Here is a 20,824-nt window from a genome sequence, read left to right on the forward strand (position 1 = left end):
GAGGGTGACTGACTGCAAGCCCTTGGAATGAGCATCCTCTGGGAGACCTAAGCTGATACCTTTTGAAAAGCCAGCAAAAATGCCAGTTTAGGGAAGAGAAGGATCTTTTGTTGTTGTTGTTACTTTCAGAGATAATACCTTTCCTACAAATCAAGATAAATATGTTTGATTAGTTACCATAGAATCATAGAATACCCTGAGCTGGAAAGGACCCACAGAGATCCTAGAAGTCCAGCTCCTCACCCTGCACACAGGACACCCCATGTGCCTGAGAGCGTTCAAACACTCCTTGAGCTCTGGATGTTGAATGTACTTAAAATCAAAAGGGAAGAGGCAGCCAGTGGACCCAAACTCAAACCTTGCTATAGAAAATAGATGAGAAGAGACAATATCAAGACAGTAGATCTGCCCACAACAGAAAGAAATTGCAGAGCTGTTATTTGCAGATTCTTTTTTTCTTCAAAAAAACAAATTATATTAAGGATCAAATTTATTTTGGTTCTACTGAATTCCAGCAGCCTTGTCTCACGTGGCTTCTTGGAATCCCCTTAGATTCATTTTGAAGCCCTCCAAAAGAGTTACTCTGCTGTCATTATTGTTTGTTTATTTTGAGATCACTGTGCAAAAAGTAGATAAGAGTGCAGATTTTCCACTTTGTTAATATTTTCCCTACTATTCTTATGAGTGGTATTGTCACAATTCACAAGCAAAAAAAGGTTAAAGGAACCACATCAACCACAGCCAACCACCACTGGCTCTGTATGTGACATAGCCAATGGCAAAGGGAACTGATGCTTTTTTAACCTCTGTGAAGACGCACCTAGCTGGGAAAGCCCATCCAAGGTGGCGAGAGCATCCCGGTGGTAGGTTCCTCGTCCAGCTGCATTAGTGATCTCACTGGTGTCAAGTGAGACTTGGGAGATGAGTTGTCAAGCTCAGATGGGTAAGAAAAAGGCACTATGGCCATGGCATGAACATCTCCATCCCTGCTCAGCCAGTGAATACAAACATAAATAAAATTTTCCTACAATGTGTCTTAACACCACCACAGAATACAGGAAAGTCATGTGTCAGCATCCCTGTAAGATTTATTTCTGGACTACTAAATCCAAAGTGCTGAAACACTGCTAGAGGGTTGCTAGAGGTTGCTAGAGGCTCACAGAAACGTCCCTCAGAGCCCACACTTGTCTTCTGCCACAGCTGCCACCTGTTATTTTCTGCATCAATAGCATCCTCCCAAACAGACCTAGACCACAAACACTCATTTAAAAAGTAAAGGTAGCAGGATCACACTGACCTTAAAGTTCACCCAGTTCCAACCCCCTGCCATGGTCAGGGACACCTTCCCCTAGACCAGGTTACTCCAAGCCCCATCCAGCCTGGCCTTGGACAATTCCATGGATGGGGCGGCCAGAGCTTCTCAGGGCAACCTGTTCCATGCCTAGTGCCAATAAAGACCAAGGAGGTCTGGTTTGAGTGGGGAATATGTATATCATGAACTTGCTTACAAAAGCTCTATCATGCTGTTTTCCTGGGAATCAGAAACCATGGCATACTTCAGAGTATTTCCATCTGACCTTCTTTATTTCCTCATATCTTAACAAACATAACAAACTGAAACATGGAGTTATTTCTTTCCTGTTCTGTAATAAAAAAGATACATTATTTTTATGGCCAGAAAATACATTAAACATTCATTTATTTGTGAGATTTTCCTTATAATATTACATATGCCTTGGTTTGGTGCATGGGAAATGTACAGTTTAACATGCTAATTTTTTTACCAATTTTACAATGGCATGGAGCTTGATAACAGACAGGAGATAAGGTCGGAGTTTCCCGTGTATTGCTGAGTACTGGTGAGATTGGAATTTAGGCAATATGCTGTGTTCCTGTAACAGATTAATTTCAATGAGAGGTACTTGTTTAATTGGAATCAAACAATCTTACAATCAAATAATAAGTACCCAAAAAAAGGAGCATTTTTTATTATCTTTAATAGCTTGTTAGTCTCTAAGTATTTCTAGTTCCTTTTGCACTTCCTCTGGTAGCTGCAGCTGAATGACACTTCTTAAATATCCAGGCTGAACTTTTCAGGCATTAATAGCAATTCTGGGGGCCTATTTAGAGGGCCCAAAATGAACTATTTATCACTCTCTGACAATCCTCCTCAAGGTAGTTAATTTGAGGTGAAATTATTAATCCTTATCCAACTTCTTCCATCCAAAGACACCATATACTCATCCCAATGAACTCTGACATCTGTTTTGTTCCACAGCCTGTCACTCAGTTACCTGGACAAGGAGCAATAGTTGAGATCTGTCCAAACATTTAGAAAAGTTTTAAATTCCACCAGGCAGCTGAGCAGTTTTACACACTACGTATTTATACAAACAACTACATCAGGCTCACCTAATTTGCTCCACCCTATGTCTAATCAATGTAATAGCTTGTTATTTGTCTTAAACTATAAACCAAATATTTAAAAATAAAACAAAAAAGAACACTATTGGGTTTTAAAAACAAGTATATGACATAATAGCTTGTGGTAATGTTTCAGGCTGGAGCACTTGCTTGTGGGTGTCCCTCAGAACCAGTACTCAGACACGAAGATGTGGACGTTGACGATGTTGCGGTGAGACACCACCCCACCCATGACGTAGTTCATCTCCAGTTTCAGGATGGCATGGAAAGGTCCAATTATGGGTCTCACCTGGCGAACTACACCTGTTGGGACAGAAATAGGTTGCTGAGATTAGCAGGAGAATCTAGCTAAGTCTGGGGGAGCTACACCACCTTTGGTGTTCAGTATAGCCCAGGGAAAGGTATTTTATTTATTGGGTCTATAAATAGCTTGCAAGAAAGCTTGCAAAAGAAGGATAAAATACAACTTTTGAATCAAAATACCTTGAAGATCTATAATGAGCACTAAGATGTCGTGAATGGCAAAACCCTCTTATATATTCTGAAATCAGTAATTTTTTTTACCTTTTAATTGGAGACATACATTCAATAAGCATGCTGTGACACTACTTTTACATAGGGCAGAAGGAGATTTCCCTGGGTAACCCAGAACACACATTGCTCATGAGCACACCTGGGAATGCCATGCAATTCCTGGTATCGGGTTGAAAACCCCATTTCATTTGGAACAGTAGAAGCTATCTGAAATGCATTGGTAAAATCAACCCTTCCCCTGTGAACATCAGAATGACACCCATCTGTCAATTATTAGTGTGCTGAGTCATGGATGGACAACCCCACTGGACACAATGGGAATTGAGTTTAATAAGGAAAGGGGGCTATCTCTGCATCTGCTCCTACGTCATCCTCATGTGGATGGTGGTCATTCCTTCGCCAGCATTGGGGTTTGATAAGGAAGGAAGCAGTAAGGGAGAAGTAAGCTGTGTCTTCCAGGGCTCCAGTCCTGTGACTGGTTTGCCATGGAGGAGCCCCAGTGCCAGGATGGAGACGGCCAGAGTCCTCAGAGGGTGGCAGGGCAGGGCTTGTCCCACTCACCAGCAGGGCAGGCCAGGGGCAGCCACGTTCAGCCAGAGACCCAGATCACAGCCTGGCTCATGGATGATGCTGGGCCAAAGTCAAACTGAGGAGGCAACGTGTGGGGCAGGGTCCAGAACAAGCGGACCCTCGGCTGTTATACAGCCCTCTTCCAGCACTGCTCAGGCAGGGCCTGAAGTGGACACTGGCCTCCTAGGCTCTGGGCAGGGTGCGGAAGAGGACCCTGAGAAGGCACATCTGGGTCACGAGAAGTTATCTGTGCCTTGATGCAATGTGGCTACACAGAACAGTGATAAAGCTTCAGACCTACAAAACAAAGTCAACTCAAGCTTTGCCGTTGACCCCCAAGGCTCCAGATCAGGTCCTAAGCATATTCTCACCTCTTGTTTATTTTCTGGGTCTGGTGTTACAGAGTAGGCAGCTACCAAACTGCTGTCATCCGAAAAGGATGTCCCCAAATGCCAAAATCACATGAAGCCAAGGTCAGCCAGCAGGCACGGGGAGTCTGCTGGGGACCGGCCTCCACAGACACCTCCTTCTGACAACAGACTGCTCTGACAGGGTGTTTGATTCAGAAGGAAATGCACAGTTTAAGGAAGGATGATTTAAGATGTATTCCTCCTGCGTGCTGGGGATTATGTTTCACAGCACACCAGTACCATCATGGAGTCCCAGCTGAGCTCCTACAGCCATTCCCTATGAACACACTGGCCTGAGATCTGATGGGAGACATAAACGTTTGCTTATGTAGGCTGTCAGCGCCTTTTCCTAAGGCAGTGATGACATTACAGTTCTGTCCTGTTCAAACACTAACTAATATCTTCAGCATGCAGTGAAATTGCAAACTTCTCACCACAGTCACTTTGCCTGCCATATTTGATGAATACACTTTTTAAGCATCCTGCCCCCTACAATTTATATGCATATATATATATATATATATACTTTTATTTTCTTTAGTTTTCTTGGCTACTCTCCTATATCTTATAAAAATGGCTGGGCTTGGCAGATGATGTATTGAAACAGAAAAGCCTTGCTGAAATTGCCCTCCCTTTACGGTAGCACTTAAAGCATTTTGCTAACAACGCATCACATTGTTGCAGGCACTGCTGTAACTGAGAACCACGGAAATGCACAGCATTGAAATCACTCGGTGCTGGCAAGCTTTAACTGACCCTGTGAGCAGCTCCTGCACTCATCACCAAGCCTTAGAGAGCAAAGGCTGCTGGTTTCATTTGGCAATCCTATTATAGGATTCTACACTTTCTGTGCTACTCCACTAGAGTCTACTCTACTCTAGAGGTGGGATTGCAAATTGTGTTTTCTCTGCTGTGCTATGCCACAGTATGGCAAACATTCGCACATCACTGATGCAGCATTCAAAGCCATTAGTAATGTTCTTATTTCTGTTGAGATGCATCCTGCTAACAGGCAGGAAAAAAGGTGCAACAGGAAAACACTATGGTCCATGGGGCAGTGCCTTTTGACACAGTTCGCTTGCTGCAGTTTTAAAATCCAGCCTATAAAGTGGCTTGAGAAGTGAATGCCATGCATGCTGACAGCTATATTAAAGCAAGAAATTGAGGGAATGTAGAAGGAAACAATACTCTGACAATAGTTACTTCTACAGTTTGTTGTGCCAATGCTCTAGATGATCCTGAAATGACCACCACTGCAGGAACTATTTCACTTATCTTCCATTAAATGAATGAGGATGATACAGGATGACACAGGCAGGTGGCTTTGTGCTACAGCGTATGTGTAAGGATGCATTCATTCTGAATGGGTAGAATGAAAAATGAAGAGTCAAGAGAAACCATTGAAATGTTCTACTGGACAAAAGCATGAGAGGTTTGCTGCTCTTGGCAGATTCATTCCTTGAGAGCTTTGCATTTTTGTTTTGTGACAAGTGCTAAAATGGAAAACCTGAGTACTTTTCTCCACCAAACTCAAGGGCAAATGCAGGTGGAAACCATGCAAGATGCTTTCTGTGTCTGATTCTCTGCTGTCTCGTACCTTTCATGTCACCTATGAGGGGAGGCATAGCTCTGCCAGACCCAAACAAGACCAGCAGTTTGGGCTGACTCACACAAACAAAAGACTAAAGAAAAATCTTTTGATCCAGGCCCGGTCCATGTATTTGCATATGTGGCTCAACGAATCAGTCAGTATCTCAAAAGCGTTTAGCCCAGGATACATTTGAAGAAGCCACATGTTATAATTCTGTATGGTTTCAAGTGACATGGATTTGTGAGATACTGCAACATTTGCATAAACATGCTGTTTCACTATCCCTTTTGGCAAACTGGCGGGTCCAGATTTGTGGTCTGGCAGGTATCAGCTGAACACTAAGTATAAAAATATCCCTTATAGTAACAGGAAGGTTACAATTTTTAAATGCACTGGGAAGTCAGAAAATGTAAAAATTAAGCAGCTGGTTTTTGATCTCTTTTTTACCTAAGTCCAAAGTAGCTGGATGGAGCCACTCATTGCCATGGGGATAATTGCAGACTGGTACTTGGTCCTGGACCACTGAAGAAGTGCCCACTGTTCTGTGAGTCACTGTCCGCAGGATGTCAGGAGCACCAGTGGGGCTGCTCAGGAAATTATTTGAAAACAGAGGGCTCTCACATACCACCATTTGATCCTCTCAGGGACCAAAGCTACAGGCTCTACCATTGACAAAGCAGGTGAGTTCATTTAAGGAAGTTCACCCCAATTCTTTTCCAACAATATCAGACTTCAGCTAGGCTAGCACAGAAGAAGAAGAAGAGGAACAACAACAACAACAGGGTGAATCCTTGATTATGTATTAACACGGAGATTCCCTGCTTGCTGAATCCAATGTGCTGGGCAACCTCAAGCATCTGTGTTGTCTTCCTTGCAGGCACATCTACCAGTGTTGGTACCCTCCAGCCTGATGAGCTGCTGGTGCTGTTCATTCTCTTTGGTCCATAATTTGTGACCCGAACACAGACTGAACTTGCAGAAAATGTCGTGTGTCATGGGCTAGGCAGAATGCCTTCCATGATCTGTGCTTGGATTTGCTGTTTTGTTAACTAAGCACAGATGTCATTACACATCCCAAATCTGTTTGGGTATCTTCATGATTTGCTGACCTCCTTCTAGAACAAAATAAGATTTCTTTCTCTTGCACACTTTGCCCTTATTGTAAACAGGATCTATGGCTATCCTTTCCACCTGCTGATCTGTGAAAGCAAACAAGCCTCTGAGTGAGAGGCAGCAAATTTTTGGATGTCACAGTAATCATCTGACCATGACCCAACTCCTAAAGCTCTATAATTAAAACCCCGAGCTACTCTCCCGTCCTGTTTCTTCTTTCTGTTTTGTGTTTTTTTTCTAAGGTAAAGCACGTCACCATGTGTAGTGAGGACAATAACCTAAATAATATATAATACATATTTTTAAGTGAGAGCAATGACAACAGCCAATAATCTGAGTAACTGTCACTGACTTACTGAAGTTTTGCTTATCAGAGAAGATGGGATAAATAAGACAGCAAGGATAATACTGTTAATATTCCTAAGCCTTTCAGCAGCATTTCTAGTATTTTAACCAGAGAGAATCATAGAATTGTTTAGATTGGAAAAGGCCTATAAGATCAAGTCCAGCCATTAATTCAGCACTGCCAAGGCCATCACTAACCCATGTCCCCAAGTGCCACATCCACACATTGGTTAAATCCCTCCAGGGTTGCTGCCTCAACCACTTCCCTGAGCAGCCTGTTCCAATGCTTGACAAGCCTTTTAGTAAAGGAATTTTCCCTAACATCCAATCTAAACCTCCTCTGGCACAACTTGAGGCTATTTGCCCTTGTCCCGTCTCTTGTTCCCTGGGAACAGAGCCTGACCCTCACCTGGCTGCACCCTCCTGTCAGGGAGTTGTAGAGAGTGAGAAGCTTCCCCCTGAACGTCCCTTTCTCCAGGCTCAGTGCCCCCAGCTCCCTCAGCTGCTCCTCATAAGACATGTTCTCTAGATGCAACAGGTATTCCTTGGTTTGTCTATACCTCTTTAAGATATCATTACAGTTCTCTGCTTTGAAATATGTGAGACCCTCAGGCAATTCACCTCTGTGTTTGGTTTCTGCTTGTACTTCTGCATTAGGCAGCTGATTTGCTAAGAAGTTCCATTTTCAGCTGAGGAGAAGAGCTGCTGTTTTGTTACCACATTAACTCATTCTGGGTGACAAGTCCCTGCATTGTCAGTCACTCATATTTTGCCTCCAGACTCCTAATTCTGACTTCTATGCTAAGCTCCTTAAAATGTTTCTCTTTAAAAAAACCTTTCTTTCTCTTTTTTCACTGCTAGCCACAAAATCTGCTGCAATTACACTCTCAGGGGTCTGGGTCAAGGTGTTCCTCACACCACATTTGCATTTCCTCTAGAGGAAGTTGCTCTAAGAGGGATCACCACGGTGTGCAAAAAGCAAAGCAGAACCAAGCAGCTTATTTCCATACTGCCATAAGAAAATACTGGTTTGAATTCGCAGAGAGGTTGCAATATGTTACATTTTATGGTTCAGAGGTGAAGCTCATAGGATTTTCCACAGGGATTGATTCTTGAGTCTAGTCAAATATTTAAATCTATATCATCATTAGGAGCACAGAACAGACATAAATTGCACCCATTCCTGAACAAGAGAGCTAAATTTTTAAGGATCCCCCAAAAAATCATGCAGAGAAATGTTAGCAGAGCAGTCAAGGAATCAGAGGCTGATAGTGAGGGCTGTACATGGTGACTGCTAGAAGAAGGGATGTGCTGCAGTAAACTCCTTTGCCCTGCCTGCATATACAGGCATATATATTTGTATATATATAAACAATCCCAACTGCTGCGAAATCAAAAGTTATTCTTCCAAATAACCTGTGGGCTACGCTCAGGGAAATACAATAAACACAGTTATCAAAATTGGAATCAATTCCCTCAACCACATTTCAAGCTTTGTGTTAAGTAACAAGCACGAGAACTCTTATTCCTCTTGTCCCCTTCCCATTGCTTCCCCCATGGGGTTACAGCTATATTGTTTTTTCCAGTCACCACATGCCAAAGGACAATAAAAAACCACCTTTTTCTTTCTCTTTGTGCTCACAGCAAGCACACAATGTCCTTTCTGTGACTCTTCTCAGGAGGCAAGTTAACAGAGAGATGTGTAACCAACAGAGGTTGGTTACTGTCGGGTGAATCCAGCAGTATTACCCTGTTTTCACTAGTGCAACACTTCACCTTTGACATTATAGGCAAGTACTAATTTAGCAACTTTTTCTGGGAACAAACAATCAATTTAGGATAATTTGCTATTTTTTTTTAATCATTGTTTAGTTGTATGATCTGTGGTCAGCTGAAAACTGACCATGAACTGAAAAAATGTGGGATGTATGGTAAGGAGTTACTGAGAAAGCATGAAGTGATGAAAATAAGAAAATTCACTTTTCTGAATCATTACTCTATTGTTAACTTATTAATCACGTCCTAAATAGAACAAAACACACATTTTTATTAATTCTAAGATCTATTTTAAATTAAAAACTCTGTAAAAACTATGTAAAATAATAAGAATAGGATATATATTTGAAATACCTAAGGCAGCCAAACAAGTGCCATGGTTTTGTGGTGAACATAGTGGTGGTGCTGGGTTGACAGCTGGACTTGATGAGCTTAAAGTCTTTTCCAACTTAAAAGATTCTGTGATTCTATGAAGTCTCATCATTTGCTTTTCCTTCAAATAAGCACATGCTGCTATTCAGGCTATTTTGGGGTTTGCTTTGGCCATGCACTATTAAAATTAACTTTCATGAATCAGAAACTAATATTGGTAGCAATATATGAATGTCTAGTCCTCATTAGATAAATAAATCCCATGTGAGATTAAGTATGTCTGGTTTTCCCCCTAAATTTCCTAACCTTTGGGCTATGACAGGCCTGATGGTAAGTGAAAGCTTAAGCTCATTATGAAATAGAATCACAGAGCCATAGAATGGATTGGATTGGAAGGGATCTTAAAGCCCATTCAGACCCCCTCCCTGCCGTGGTCAGGGACACCTTCCACTATCCCAGGTTGCTCCAAGCACCATCCAATCTGGCCTGGAACACTTCCATGGATGAGGCAGCCACAGCTTCTCTGGGCACCCTGTGCCAAGGCCTCATCACCCTCACAGGGAAGAATATCTTCTGTATGTCCAGCCTAAATTTCCCCTCTTTCACTTTTAAACCATTGTGAACCCATTGAAAAGTTCTCCCTTTGAAAAGAAGCACAGGAAGGATTGTCAAGAAAATGTGCTATTACATGGTGAGAGAGAATGCCATCTGTTTTCAGATAGAACTTTTGGGATGAGCTGCTAGTGACACCTACATGAGAGAGATTTCAATGACACCAGAAAACCCCACCTTATAATTTTTCCTCCAGCTATTTTCCTTGTGCTTTAAATGGATACTTGGAACATGAAATGATCAGTTGGGAAAAATTCAAGCATAAGAAAATGTGATGAGAGCTGTGGAGCTGGAATATAAACAGAGCTGAAACTCAAGTATATATTAAATATATACTTTCTAATAAACTCCAAACAATCTCAGCCTGTGTTCTGAAGTCCTGCATTTGGCTGTTCCCAGGTCTCTGTTTCCCCACAAAAAAGACCCTGGTCCTTCTTACAGGCATTTCAGAAATGAATAGTCCTAACTACCACAACACAACAGTAACTACCCCTTTCTAAGTAATGGATCTTTGGGTATCACAAAGGAGGTTGTTCCTCCTGGAACCTACAGCTGTTGTGTGGCTGTTAAAGACAAGGAGCCCAAAACTCTGGCACACTGGTGGTAATGTGTGGTGAACAACTTTTTGAGGGGGAAAAGCTTGTTTATGAGATTCCCTTAAGCAATACAAGACCAATCTTCTCATGTTAATGCAAGATCTTGGACTATAAAGTCAAGTTTTCTTTTCTCCTGAAGGCTTTTTGCTCTATGCTGCAGGCCAAGATTTACAAAATTAACAGTAAACATCTCAGCTGTATCAGTGTTACTTAGGAGCGTTTGTCATAGTTTCAGAAGAAATGTTCAGGCAATTAGGAAATTTTGGACTAGAGAAACGATCCAGGCAGAGACTATTATAAAAGGTAAATTGATAGCATCATTCCAGAAATGAACAGGAGTAAAATGAACCCAGACATGAATTAATGTTTCTTTGGATCAAATCATAGACAAGGAGTTGCAGGTTAGGCTTGAACGCCAAGCTCTCTCAGTCTACAACATGTAAATGCATATCTGTAGTGTGAAGCTAAAACTACATAGCCAATTTTTGGCTCTTCAGACCTTAACTCTAAAGAAGTCACCATAAGATTTGTAATTTCTTATTCAGTATTCATTACAAATATACAAAGTTCATCAGTAGGGTTGGAAAATAATTCACATCCTGGTCACAAACAGAAAATACATATTTTAGGCTATTTTAGCAATTTTTTGTTCTGTAAAAAGCTTTGCATTGAAGTTTAATTAAATCCCTTTCCTAAAGGCTTCTACTTATTACACAAATGGTTGTGCCAGAGTAGGGTTTTGGTGCAGTGCATAAATTGCTCTGCCAACACAGTTACTCGAGTACCTACTGACCAGGGAAGTGCTATGCCAGGGAAGTGAATCAACCTCTAATTGCTTAATGTGTCCTACTGTTGCAAATGCAATGCTCAAACATTGGACATCAGGGAATGTCGCCCTGCACCTGGAAGAGTGAGAGCTGCCTTTGCTGGGCCTCCCGAGGTTCCTGTCAGCCCATTACTCCAGCCTGTCAAGGTCCCTCTGCTTGGCAGCACAACTCTGTTGTATCACCCCTGTCCAGGTGCCCTCTGGCCCATTGGCCAGGCCCTTGATGAAGACAGTGGCCCCAAAATCAACCCCTCAAATGGACTACTGGTGACTGACAGAGAGCTGGTCTGCTGATCCCAACCCTACGAGCCTGGAGTTCAGCCTTTTTCCAATCTATCTCACTGTCCACTTATCCAGACTACGTTTCCTTGGGTTGCCTGTGAGGGTATTCAGGGAGATGGTGTTGAAAGCCTTACTAAAGTCAAGATGAGCAACATCCACTCTTCTCGTTAATCCAGCCATCTTTTTGTAGAAGGATGTCAGGTAGGTCAGGCATGATTTCCCTTTCATAAATCCTTGCTGACTGCTTCCAGTGACCTCTTTGTCCTTATGATGTTTGGAAATGGTTTCCAGGTAGATTTGCTCCATCACCTTCCCAGGGACTCAGGTGAGGCTAACCAGCCTGTACTTCCCTAGATCCTTTCTGGCCTTCCTGAAGATTGCAGTGACATTTGCCTTTTTCCATGGGAACTTCTATTCACCACAATCTTTTAAAGATGTTGAGAGTGCCTTTACAATGACACTGGCCAGCTCCCCCAGCACTTGTCCCTCAGTACCCCACCAGCACCCATGGACTTGGTTATGCCCAGTTTGTTCAAATGTTCCTGAACCTGAACCTCCTCCACTGAGGGCGAGTATTTCCTGCTCCAGCTCTTCCTCTTGCTCTGAGATCCCCAGGACTCCGGAAGGCCAGTCTTATCAGTAGAGAATGAGGCAAAGAAGGCATTGAACACTTCATCTTTCTTCATGTCTTTTGTCACCAGTTCTCCTGCCACCATAGGCAGCCTCACAGGCATTATTTTCCTCCGCTCCTCTCCAGTTCATGACTGTGCCTAAAGGAACAATCTAGTTGTCAAACAGCAGGCATTTCCCAGACCACCAGATATCTTTCTGCTGACTTCAGAAAGTTAATGTATACTTGAGATTCCTCCATCTCTCAAAAGCTGAATAGTCTTTTTCATTTTCTTTCTTTTTTTTTTTTTGTGTGTGTGTGTGTGTGAGAGAAAGCTACCTGTATTTCTCTCAATTATTTGTCACAACAACGATGTGGCTCCTGCTATGTGGTGTTCTATACTTTCTGATATAATCTGTTTTATTAGTAAGTGGCTTCTCTTTGTAAAACGAAATATTTCTTGGTAATCATCACTTCAGGCATCAAATCACATACAGAAAAATAGCTCTGAAGTTATCATTAATCCTTAAGATGCCACACCTGACAAACATAACTATAGTGAAAGGATTCAGAAAACTCATTAATCAAAATACAAGTACCAAAATAGATTTCCTCTTGCTTTGAAGTATATTGCCATCATAACATTGTGAATTAGACCTTCATCAAGTTTGATGGTGAACACTTCACAAAATAAAAGTTTTGGAGAATCAAGTTAGAGTTGGATGTTAACACGGTTTCCATGCTGCTGGAGAACTGCTTCAGAGGAATGTGGCTGGCTATACATATCTTTGCTGAAGTATCTGGGGACAAGATTTTCAAAAACATACTTTTCAAACATGAATGTTCCAGATGTTTAATTAGGAAAAAGGCCTATTTTTCAACTGTTGAGCAACCAAGGGTTTATAAAATACTTCAGAAGTAAGTTTGGACACATAAAATTCACTTTTATAAGCTATATGACACTCACGGTAGTTTCACTGTTGGTTTAAGCTGATCAAAAATAGTGGTCCTGTTATATCCTCCACCCCTTGCCTTGGATTAACACCTGAAAAAACCAAAACCATAGCTTGCCACACAAGCACTCATCTGACCACAGGGTGGAGTGTGTGCTCAGAGGTGGACAGGAGAAGGAGATTTCCCTTTTGAGCACCAACAAAGCTCCGTAAGACTGAACACAACCTCCATGTTCCTCCTACTGGGAACAGAAAGGCAGCAGTGTACAGTCACAGTGAGTACTGCACTAGCGGAATGAACAGGGCTCCTAATGACCCAGGCCAGCTGGTGCAGTGCTGACTGCAGTGGCACATTACCCTGGGATATAAAAATAATATATACATGTGTGTGTCCCTGGAGCAGTTCAACAACCATTATCCAACAGTGCAGCTCAAAGCAATACTGGGTGCTTCACTGAGAAGTGTCAAAGAGGACCAGGGGCATGTCAGGACACCCCTCAGAAAAACAGTGTAACCAGGTGAGCCATGCCTGGAACCACAACCAGCACCTCTGGCTCAGATCTCTCCCATACACAGAAGATCTGTGGCCACTGGAATCATTTATAAGCCATGTAAAGGCAAAGCTCTCTTTTAAAGACTGCTTAAACAATTGTCTAAAACTCTTCAGGTACGCACAGCCTTTGCAGTTTCCACCCAGGGTACGAGTGTTAGTTTAAGTTTAGCTAAAACTGAATCTGGTTCTCTCTTCCCTTTTGCTTCAACTCCAAAGAAAAAAATGAAATTACAGTACAGGAATTACATTTCAGCATGAAAAAAGGATCTTTCTGCATTATTCGACAGATCTGAAATATAGGATTCAATTTATTATAAATTAAACAACTCCATGAAGTTTAATTTCATTAACACTTGGGTTTCTCTAGAAAGCTTTGATTGCTGAAATGCATCAAATAAAGAGTCCATAAAGAGGTGTCATATTAGTACGTTTTTGGGCCAGAAACAAATGGTGAATATTTTCAAAGCTATTATCTGTCATACTGGACCATATGGAGCTTTGGTATTATAAAAGAATTAAAAACAATCTTTGATTTTACTGAGGTTTGGCTAGTTTACAAATACTGTGATCTTTATTAAGGATACTAAATAACTTCAGAGAGATGTGCTCTTATCCTGGTTTGGCAAACTCGAAGTGCTTTTAGATGTCTGGTTTGCCTTCCAGCCAAACCTCGCAAAGGGTTTCAATGTTGACAATGCTGTGAAATCACTCATGCCTAAAATGCAGTAACTATACTTGAAGTAACCTCATTAAAAAATAGTTTCCATCATATATTTTTTAATCTTTCCTGTTCCACTTTAAGAATATGAGGTGCTCTGTGTGTTAGAAGACCCTTACATATTACAAAAACAGGTGGAAAAACTTCAGGGATGAATGCCCAAAATGTGAAAAATCACATCTATCAGCCCCCTGATACTTTATTCCCAATATGTTATTTACAGGGGCCTTCATGTGCATCATCACAGACATGCAATGTCTCCATTTAGTGAGAGTGGCTGTGTTCACCCCACCTGTCTCACAATTGCATTATTCCCATTCAGCCGCACTTGGATCCACAACACCTGGGCAATTAATTATTGCAACCCTTGTGATAAAAGCATTTCTTGGCAAAGAGCCACAATTACGGCACACAACAGGATATGGCTCTGTGATTTGATTTACCATGGAAGAAAAAGTACCTAATCCTGAGGCTTTGGCACAGGAACCCTTATAGAGTGCTCAGTCATCACCTAGAGGCACCAGCTCTGCTGTTCCTGTTTGCAGAACTGTGACAAGGGAGGCTTCCTGTACTTTAATGTGCATCAATTCCTGACCAGTTCTCAAGGACTGAAATAAGGGGTCACTTCACCACATTTGGCCCCTTTAAAAACAAAAGCTAAGATAGGGCTGTTTTTAAGTGAGCCAGGCATCTGCGTATCATACTGGGAAAGATTTACGATACACCTTGGGTCTTATCTTCCTTTTCCATTTTTGTAGGGTGTGTAGGTGCTGCTGCAGGAATAAGATGGTTGCTATCAACACACAGACTCGGATACAGCAGCAGAAGCAGCTGAATCACAGAATCATTAAGACTGGAAAAGATTTTCAAGATCATTGAGTCCAACCTTCGACCAAACACCGCTGTGTCAGCTAAACCAGAGCACTGAGCGTCATGTCTAGTCATTAATCAATTGCACATATATTTCACCCTTGGAGTCATCATAAAAGGAGGTCTTTGACTACTTTCAACTGGGGCAGAGCACCTCAGAAAGCTGGATTCACACAGACATCTCTCTGAGGAATTGCTATAGTATGTTTCTTGGTGTACTGGATTTCAAATCTGGCTTTATTTATTCATTTATGCAATATCTCAGCCCACTGTTTAACATGAATACCAGAAAATGCATGCTATGAAATCTGAACCAAGGACTTTGGTGCCCTTTGCTGTCCCTCAGTCCATTTCTTTCCCAAGGTGTCAGGTTTTATACTTCACATCACAGTTCACAAAACTTCATCAGAGCTGCAGTATAATTTATCAGCCTGCTGGGCCTTATGGAAACTATAACCAAAAATGGTCTGTATGAATGGTTTTGTAATACCTTGTGCCACCTGAGAGGTGACATGAACATAGATCAAGGAGGAAGGTTGGATTAACCAGATACTTGCAATGTGCTAGAGTGAAATTTGGCATTAGGAACGTTGTTCCACTCGAGATCGAGAATCATTCTCAACAGAAAAGCATCTTCAGCATTTCTCAGATATGAAAAAAAATTTGCCTCTTGCTCAAGGTGCTCCTTTGCCCCCAGAAGAGCTCTCCAGCCTCAAATTTTTCTGGAGGGGAGGGAGGGTGTTGAGTGATTTGACTACTGAGCAGTGCAGTCAGCAGCATCCTGAAAGGGCAGGTTTAGGCAGTAAATCTAGAATCCCGTTTACCAAATGGCTTTTGGGCACCCTCATCTCAAATGCATAACTACTAATTTCAACAGGGCAACCTGGCATAGAGAAAAACTCACAAAATATTCTTTTCTGAGGAGCTCCTCTTGTGAGACAGGCAAGCCTACGGATGAAACTAGAAGATACTGAAAGGGACTGTGTCTTTTTCAATGTACAGCTGCAAAAGCCTGTTGAAAAACCTACTGAATTGTGTCCTGCTCCATGAGCTTGCTGGTAATGATTGGCCAGCACCAGTTTTGTATGGTCAGACATCATTGTTGTTTCACAGTAATGACATTATAATCACTACAAAATGTTCCTGTTGCTGCTTACTTTCTAGTAAGAGTTATCCACATGGGGAGATAACAAGTGTTCTCTCTCCTTGCCCCTGCACACAGCAGAGTTCACCTGGATGGCCTGGTTCTGCCTACACCTCCCCTGCCTCACAGAAACCTCACCCAGATGTAGGTGAACTGTTGCTTTCAGCACCAGCTGTGCCAGGAAGCCCACATCAGTCTGGGAATCTTATTTTCCTGAACACCAAAACGTATGCATAGTAAGAGCCAGCCAGTCTCTGGCCCAAAGATAAAGAGTCTGGAGCAACAAAGGAGAAAGAAGCTGAGGGAAATGTGAAGGTACTTGCTTGGCAATGGAGAGTGGGTCCAAGGACAAAGTTCAAAACCAAATCTTTTGCAGACCAATGACTGAATTTAATGTCAGACCATACAAACATTTGCATGAAGGACTATAGAAAGACTTTGCCACACTGCGAACGGCCAAACTACTTACAAGATACAGAACTACTACCCCTGTGCTAAGGACAGGTGTCACAAAAGTTAAACAAACCTCCAGTCTCCTTCTTCTGCCCCCAACTAATGGGATCTCACAAGAACACTTGCTCATGGTACCTGGTTTTGTTTTTCTTCTTGGTCATTTTTGACAAGTTTCTCCTCAGACTCTGGAACACACTAAACAGTCATGATACCACAGTAGAAATTAGACTAGTGATAAATCCAGCATAGTGCTATCAGTAGTTGAGACACTTTCTGTAATGCTTCAAAGGTAACATCATGAACTGTCACCCACATAAAGGAGGTTGGAAATTCAGGACAGAGACAGTGTAAGCCTTGCAAATAACAATGGAGAGCAGTAGTACATACTAGTGTAGATACAAATGCATTCAAGCACCAGCACAACCCCCCAGAGAAACTCTATGGTAACTTTTTATAGCTATATTGGCTAGAAAATATGTTTTCCAGAAGAATACCACCATTCTGCTTTATAGGTAAGAATACAGGCTTAGGTTATTACCAAATGCAATATGGAAGATTTCAGCCTATCAAAACTACTTTTAGATGTATTATGAAATTTTAAAACCTTCCTGAAGTTTACCAGACTACAAGGTGGGATTACTGTTTCAAAAAATGAATGCATAGCTGAAGGGGAAAGTGGTTTATAGCAACTGATAATACCTTAGGCACTGATAGGACATTTTTGCACAGGTTGAAAATGCATTCTTCATTTTTCACTGACAGGTGGTTAAAGGAGGAATGCAGTGAACAGTCTATAAAAGCTTTAAAAAAAACCAAGCCTGGATGGGTCTGCACTTCTGTTTTTCCCCTACCCATGCTAGCAAGTGATGTGAGGTTGTTAACAGTATCATTTGGACTCGTTGCCACCTTGGCCTGTACCCAAACCAGGAAACAAGAAGTCTACAGCACTTCCTGATCCAGGAAAGAATGGGGATTTGCATCTCTTTTTAATACAACAGGGTACAAATATCAGAAGCAACTTTTTATACAATTCTTTTTCATCAGATTGCATGAATTCTACACACTGCCTCTTCAGGAGTCTGGATTTCATTCCTCCTCTTCCACTGGAAGATACTTTCTGTAGGTCAGCAGAGCTACTTTTGGAGTTTGTTCTTTGCTCTTTTGGCTCCTCCATATCTGGTAGTGCTGATCATTGATTCCTGTTTGATATGTTTTCTTTCCTTGATTTTGCAATACTGTCCTTGCCTTTTCTTCACCTCCCTTCGGGCCTGCTTCTTCTACATATCCTTTGGGAGACTGTGTTCTCTTTTTGTAACATTCCCTGGGGCAGGGCTTTCCTCTGCTTCTATTTTCTTCTTTTATCCCCCTCACAACCTGCTCCTTCACACTTATCTCCTCCGACGACCTCAGCTGCAATCTCTCTCATCAGGCACAAACCAGCCTGAGCAGCCATTCTCCATAACTCAGCTTCCCTAACATCTCCCTGAAGTCTCAGCGTCAGCTTAAAGGAATAATGGCTGAAACTGGTAACCTGAATCTTTTCAGCTCAAAATTCTCTCTCAGTGTTGAAGCCTCCACTTTTCCTCTGTAACTTCACCTCTAACAGCTCCTCCCTCTCTTTAAACCTTTCCCAAAAGAACTATATCTTTTCACGTTTTTTTCCCCCTGTTGCACTTTTGAGAGCATCTTGTTCTTTTGCATTCACACAAGCACAGGCGACATGCAGGTCCTTCATAAGGCATCATGTCTCTCCTTGTTTGTGACAACCTAGCAAAAACTGTGTCACTAATGAGGGTCTTCTGGCAAGTGCATTTTCATCTTCAGGAAAGTCTGTCCTTTCTCCCCCTCTTTTCCCAGTGCTCCTCCCTTTCTTTGAATTCCTTCATTGGCTTCCTCTAGTCTGATATTGAGTCAAGGTTTATTACACTGAGGTCTTTCAGTAATTCTAGTAATTATTTTCCTGATTTTTTCCATATGGTCTTATGCATTTCATCACGCTCTGAACTAGTCTGTGTCTTTTCTTTAACAGAAAAAAAAAACAACCAACAAAAAGCTTACTGTAGAAATTTTCAATCTTTTCTCTTGTAGAGAAAATTAGTCTTGTAAAAAAAAGATATCTGGTAATATAATTTCCTTTAGCAGACAAGATAGCTTTGATATTCTGGTCATTTCTCCTGAAATAGTACAACAGAATGAAACATGCTTCTTGTTCCTTTTACCAATGCATTTATGATTTATTATCAAAATAAATGTATTGTTTCTATATAGGCAGCAAAAAGACATTAAAAAGTATGTAGTAAAAGAAAAGATCAAAAAATACGCAACATGGATCACAGAGGCATATGGGGTCATCGAGCATGACGGTCCAGGTGTGCTCTCCCAGAAGCGCATAAATTGCTGTTTGCAACAAGTTGGAACATTTTAATTGCAGAAAGATTCCTGAAAACCCTGCTGTTACTGGCCTAGCTGGGCATTTGCTCTGCTAGAGTTGCTATGTTCCCCACAATTCTGACATCCTTGTACCTTAGTGGGATAACCACTAAAGCTTTCTGATACTGTCTGTGCCCTTCATGGTTTTCCTCCCTTACACAAACCCATCACTTTCTTTACAAAAGGGACTCACTTTGTGAACTCTCATGGACTAGGATCCCACCTTATTTGTCTTGAAAACTTCCCAGCACTTTTTAAGGAAACACCTAACATTCTGATTATTATTAATAATAAAAATTATATTATGATGAGAGCAGCAGAACTGCTGCTGTCAGAATTATTTGCAATCCTAATATCACGCATACAATGTGCTGTCCTGAACCTCTGCCCCTCCAGGTAATATCAGCTGGGGAGTTGTTTTGATTTTCCTTTTCAAATTCTGCTGTAGGCAGTTTTCTTTGCAGCTTCCATTCATTAATCTCAAAGTACTTCTACATAGAGGAATTAATTAAGAGTCTTACACACAAGAATTAATTAAGACAGTAGTAGGCATGTTTTATCATCTCCATGTTGCACAGGGGGAACTGAGGTGAAGAAAGAGTTGCCCAATTCTTTCAAAGACCTGGGAATATACTTGGGCAAGTATCATATTTTCTCAATTCAGTGTATAAGAACATCCTTTCTTTCTTTACAAAGTGAGGAAAATAATCCAGTTAAACAAGTAAAATACCACTGATACACAGTCTTCTTCTTCAAAATGGAAACACTTCCCTCAGGCAAATACCTTGGCCAGTCAAATTTCCAAACACATCCTTCTTTCTTATTTCCGACAAAAAGAAGCACACGGCACGAAAAGCAAACTACTGTAACTCCTGTGGGATCTGATAACATTTATACTCTGCTAAAGAATTGCTCCAATACCTGAAATCTGTAATCTTATCATCCTGTTTTAACAGACTCTCCCTTTTTCTCAGCATTCACATGTATACTTCTGTTTGATCAAGAAAGAAATAGAAACCTAATGACTTTAGGATTTTTATCTACAGTCCATAAAACCTTTGCAGAGCTGACGCTATGCTATCCTGCTTCTGAAATGCACCAGTGCCACCTTCAGACCACATGAAATAGGGCTTTGTCACAACCTTCCATATGAAAGCTGCAGTGATTTTTCTTTTCCTCCAGACAAGTCCTGCTGAAGCGCATGTATGAACCTGAGCAGAATCTGCACATTCACATACCAAAGCACAAATATTCACTGGGAACAGTGGTCCTTTATTTTCATAAATAAACATTAATAAAGAGCAATGAAATACTGCTTTTTAATACCTGGCATAAGAATCCCAGTGTATTCCCCTGCCACCGCCCGAGCAGCTCCCATTGGGCAGAACAGCACATCAGCTAAAACCTGCTCCTGCCCTCCACCTTAACATTATTTGCCAACTGCTCCTGGTTACATTAGGTCCCTCATAATTTCAAAACTAAGCCATTTGCATTTTTAGTTAGAGCCAGTTCTGAAAAAAAGTTAAAATACTTCTCAAAAGCAAAGAATAGGCCTCTGGTATTTTGAATAAAAAATTATCTGTGATATTAATTCAAATTACACATTTTGGACTGAAGAATATGAAATCAACACTGTCTTGAA

The 20,824-nt window shown here is 41.4% G+C and overlaps 1 protein-coding gene across 5 annotated transcripts in view; it reads right to left on the minus strand.

Annotated features, from left to right (window-relative positions):
• Positions 1-1,565: 1,565 nt before the first annotated feature.
• Positions 1,566-20,824, minus strand: part of FBLN1 (fibulin 1) — a 78,094-nt gene continuing 58,835 nt past the window's right edge. For all 5 annotated transcript variants that reach the window (XM_069003463.1, XM_069003464.1, XM_069003459.1 and 2 more), the window contains one exon: positions 1,566-2,727. In XM_069003463.1, coding sequence (XP_068859564.1) covers positions 2,588-2,727 — 140 coding nt within the window. In that variant the 3' untranslated portion in view covers positions 1,566-2,587. The remainder of the gene's footprint in view (positions 2,728-20,824) is intronic.

Source organism: Aphelocoma coerulescens, chromosome 1A (genome assembly GCF_041296385.1).
Source record: "Aphelocoma coerulescens isolate FSJ_1873_10779 chromosome 1A, UR_Acoe_1.0, whole genome shotgun sequence".
NCBI classification, from domain to species: Eukaryota; Metazoa; Chordata; class Aves; order Passeriformes; family Corvidae; genus Aphelocoma; species Aphelocoma coerulescens.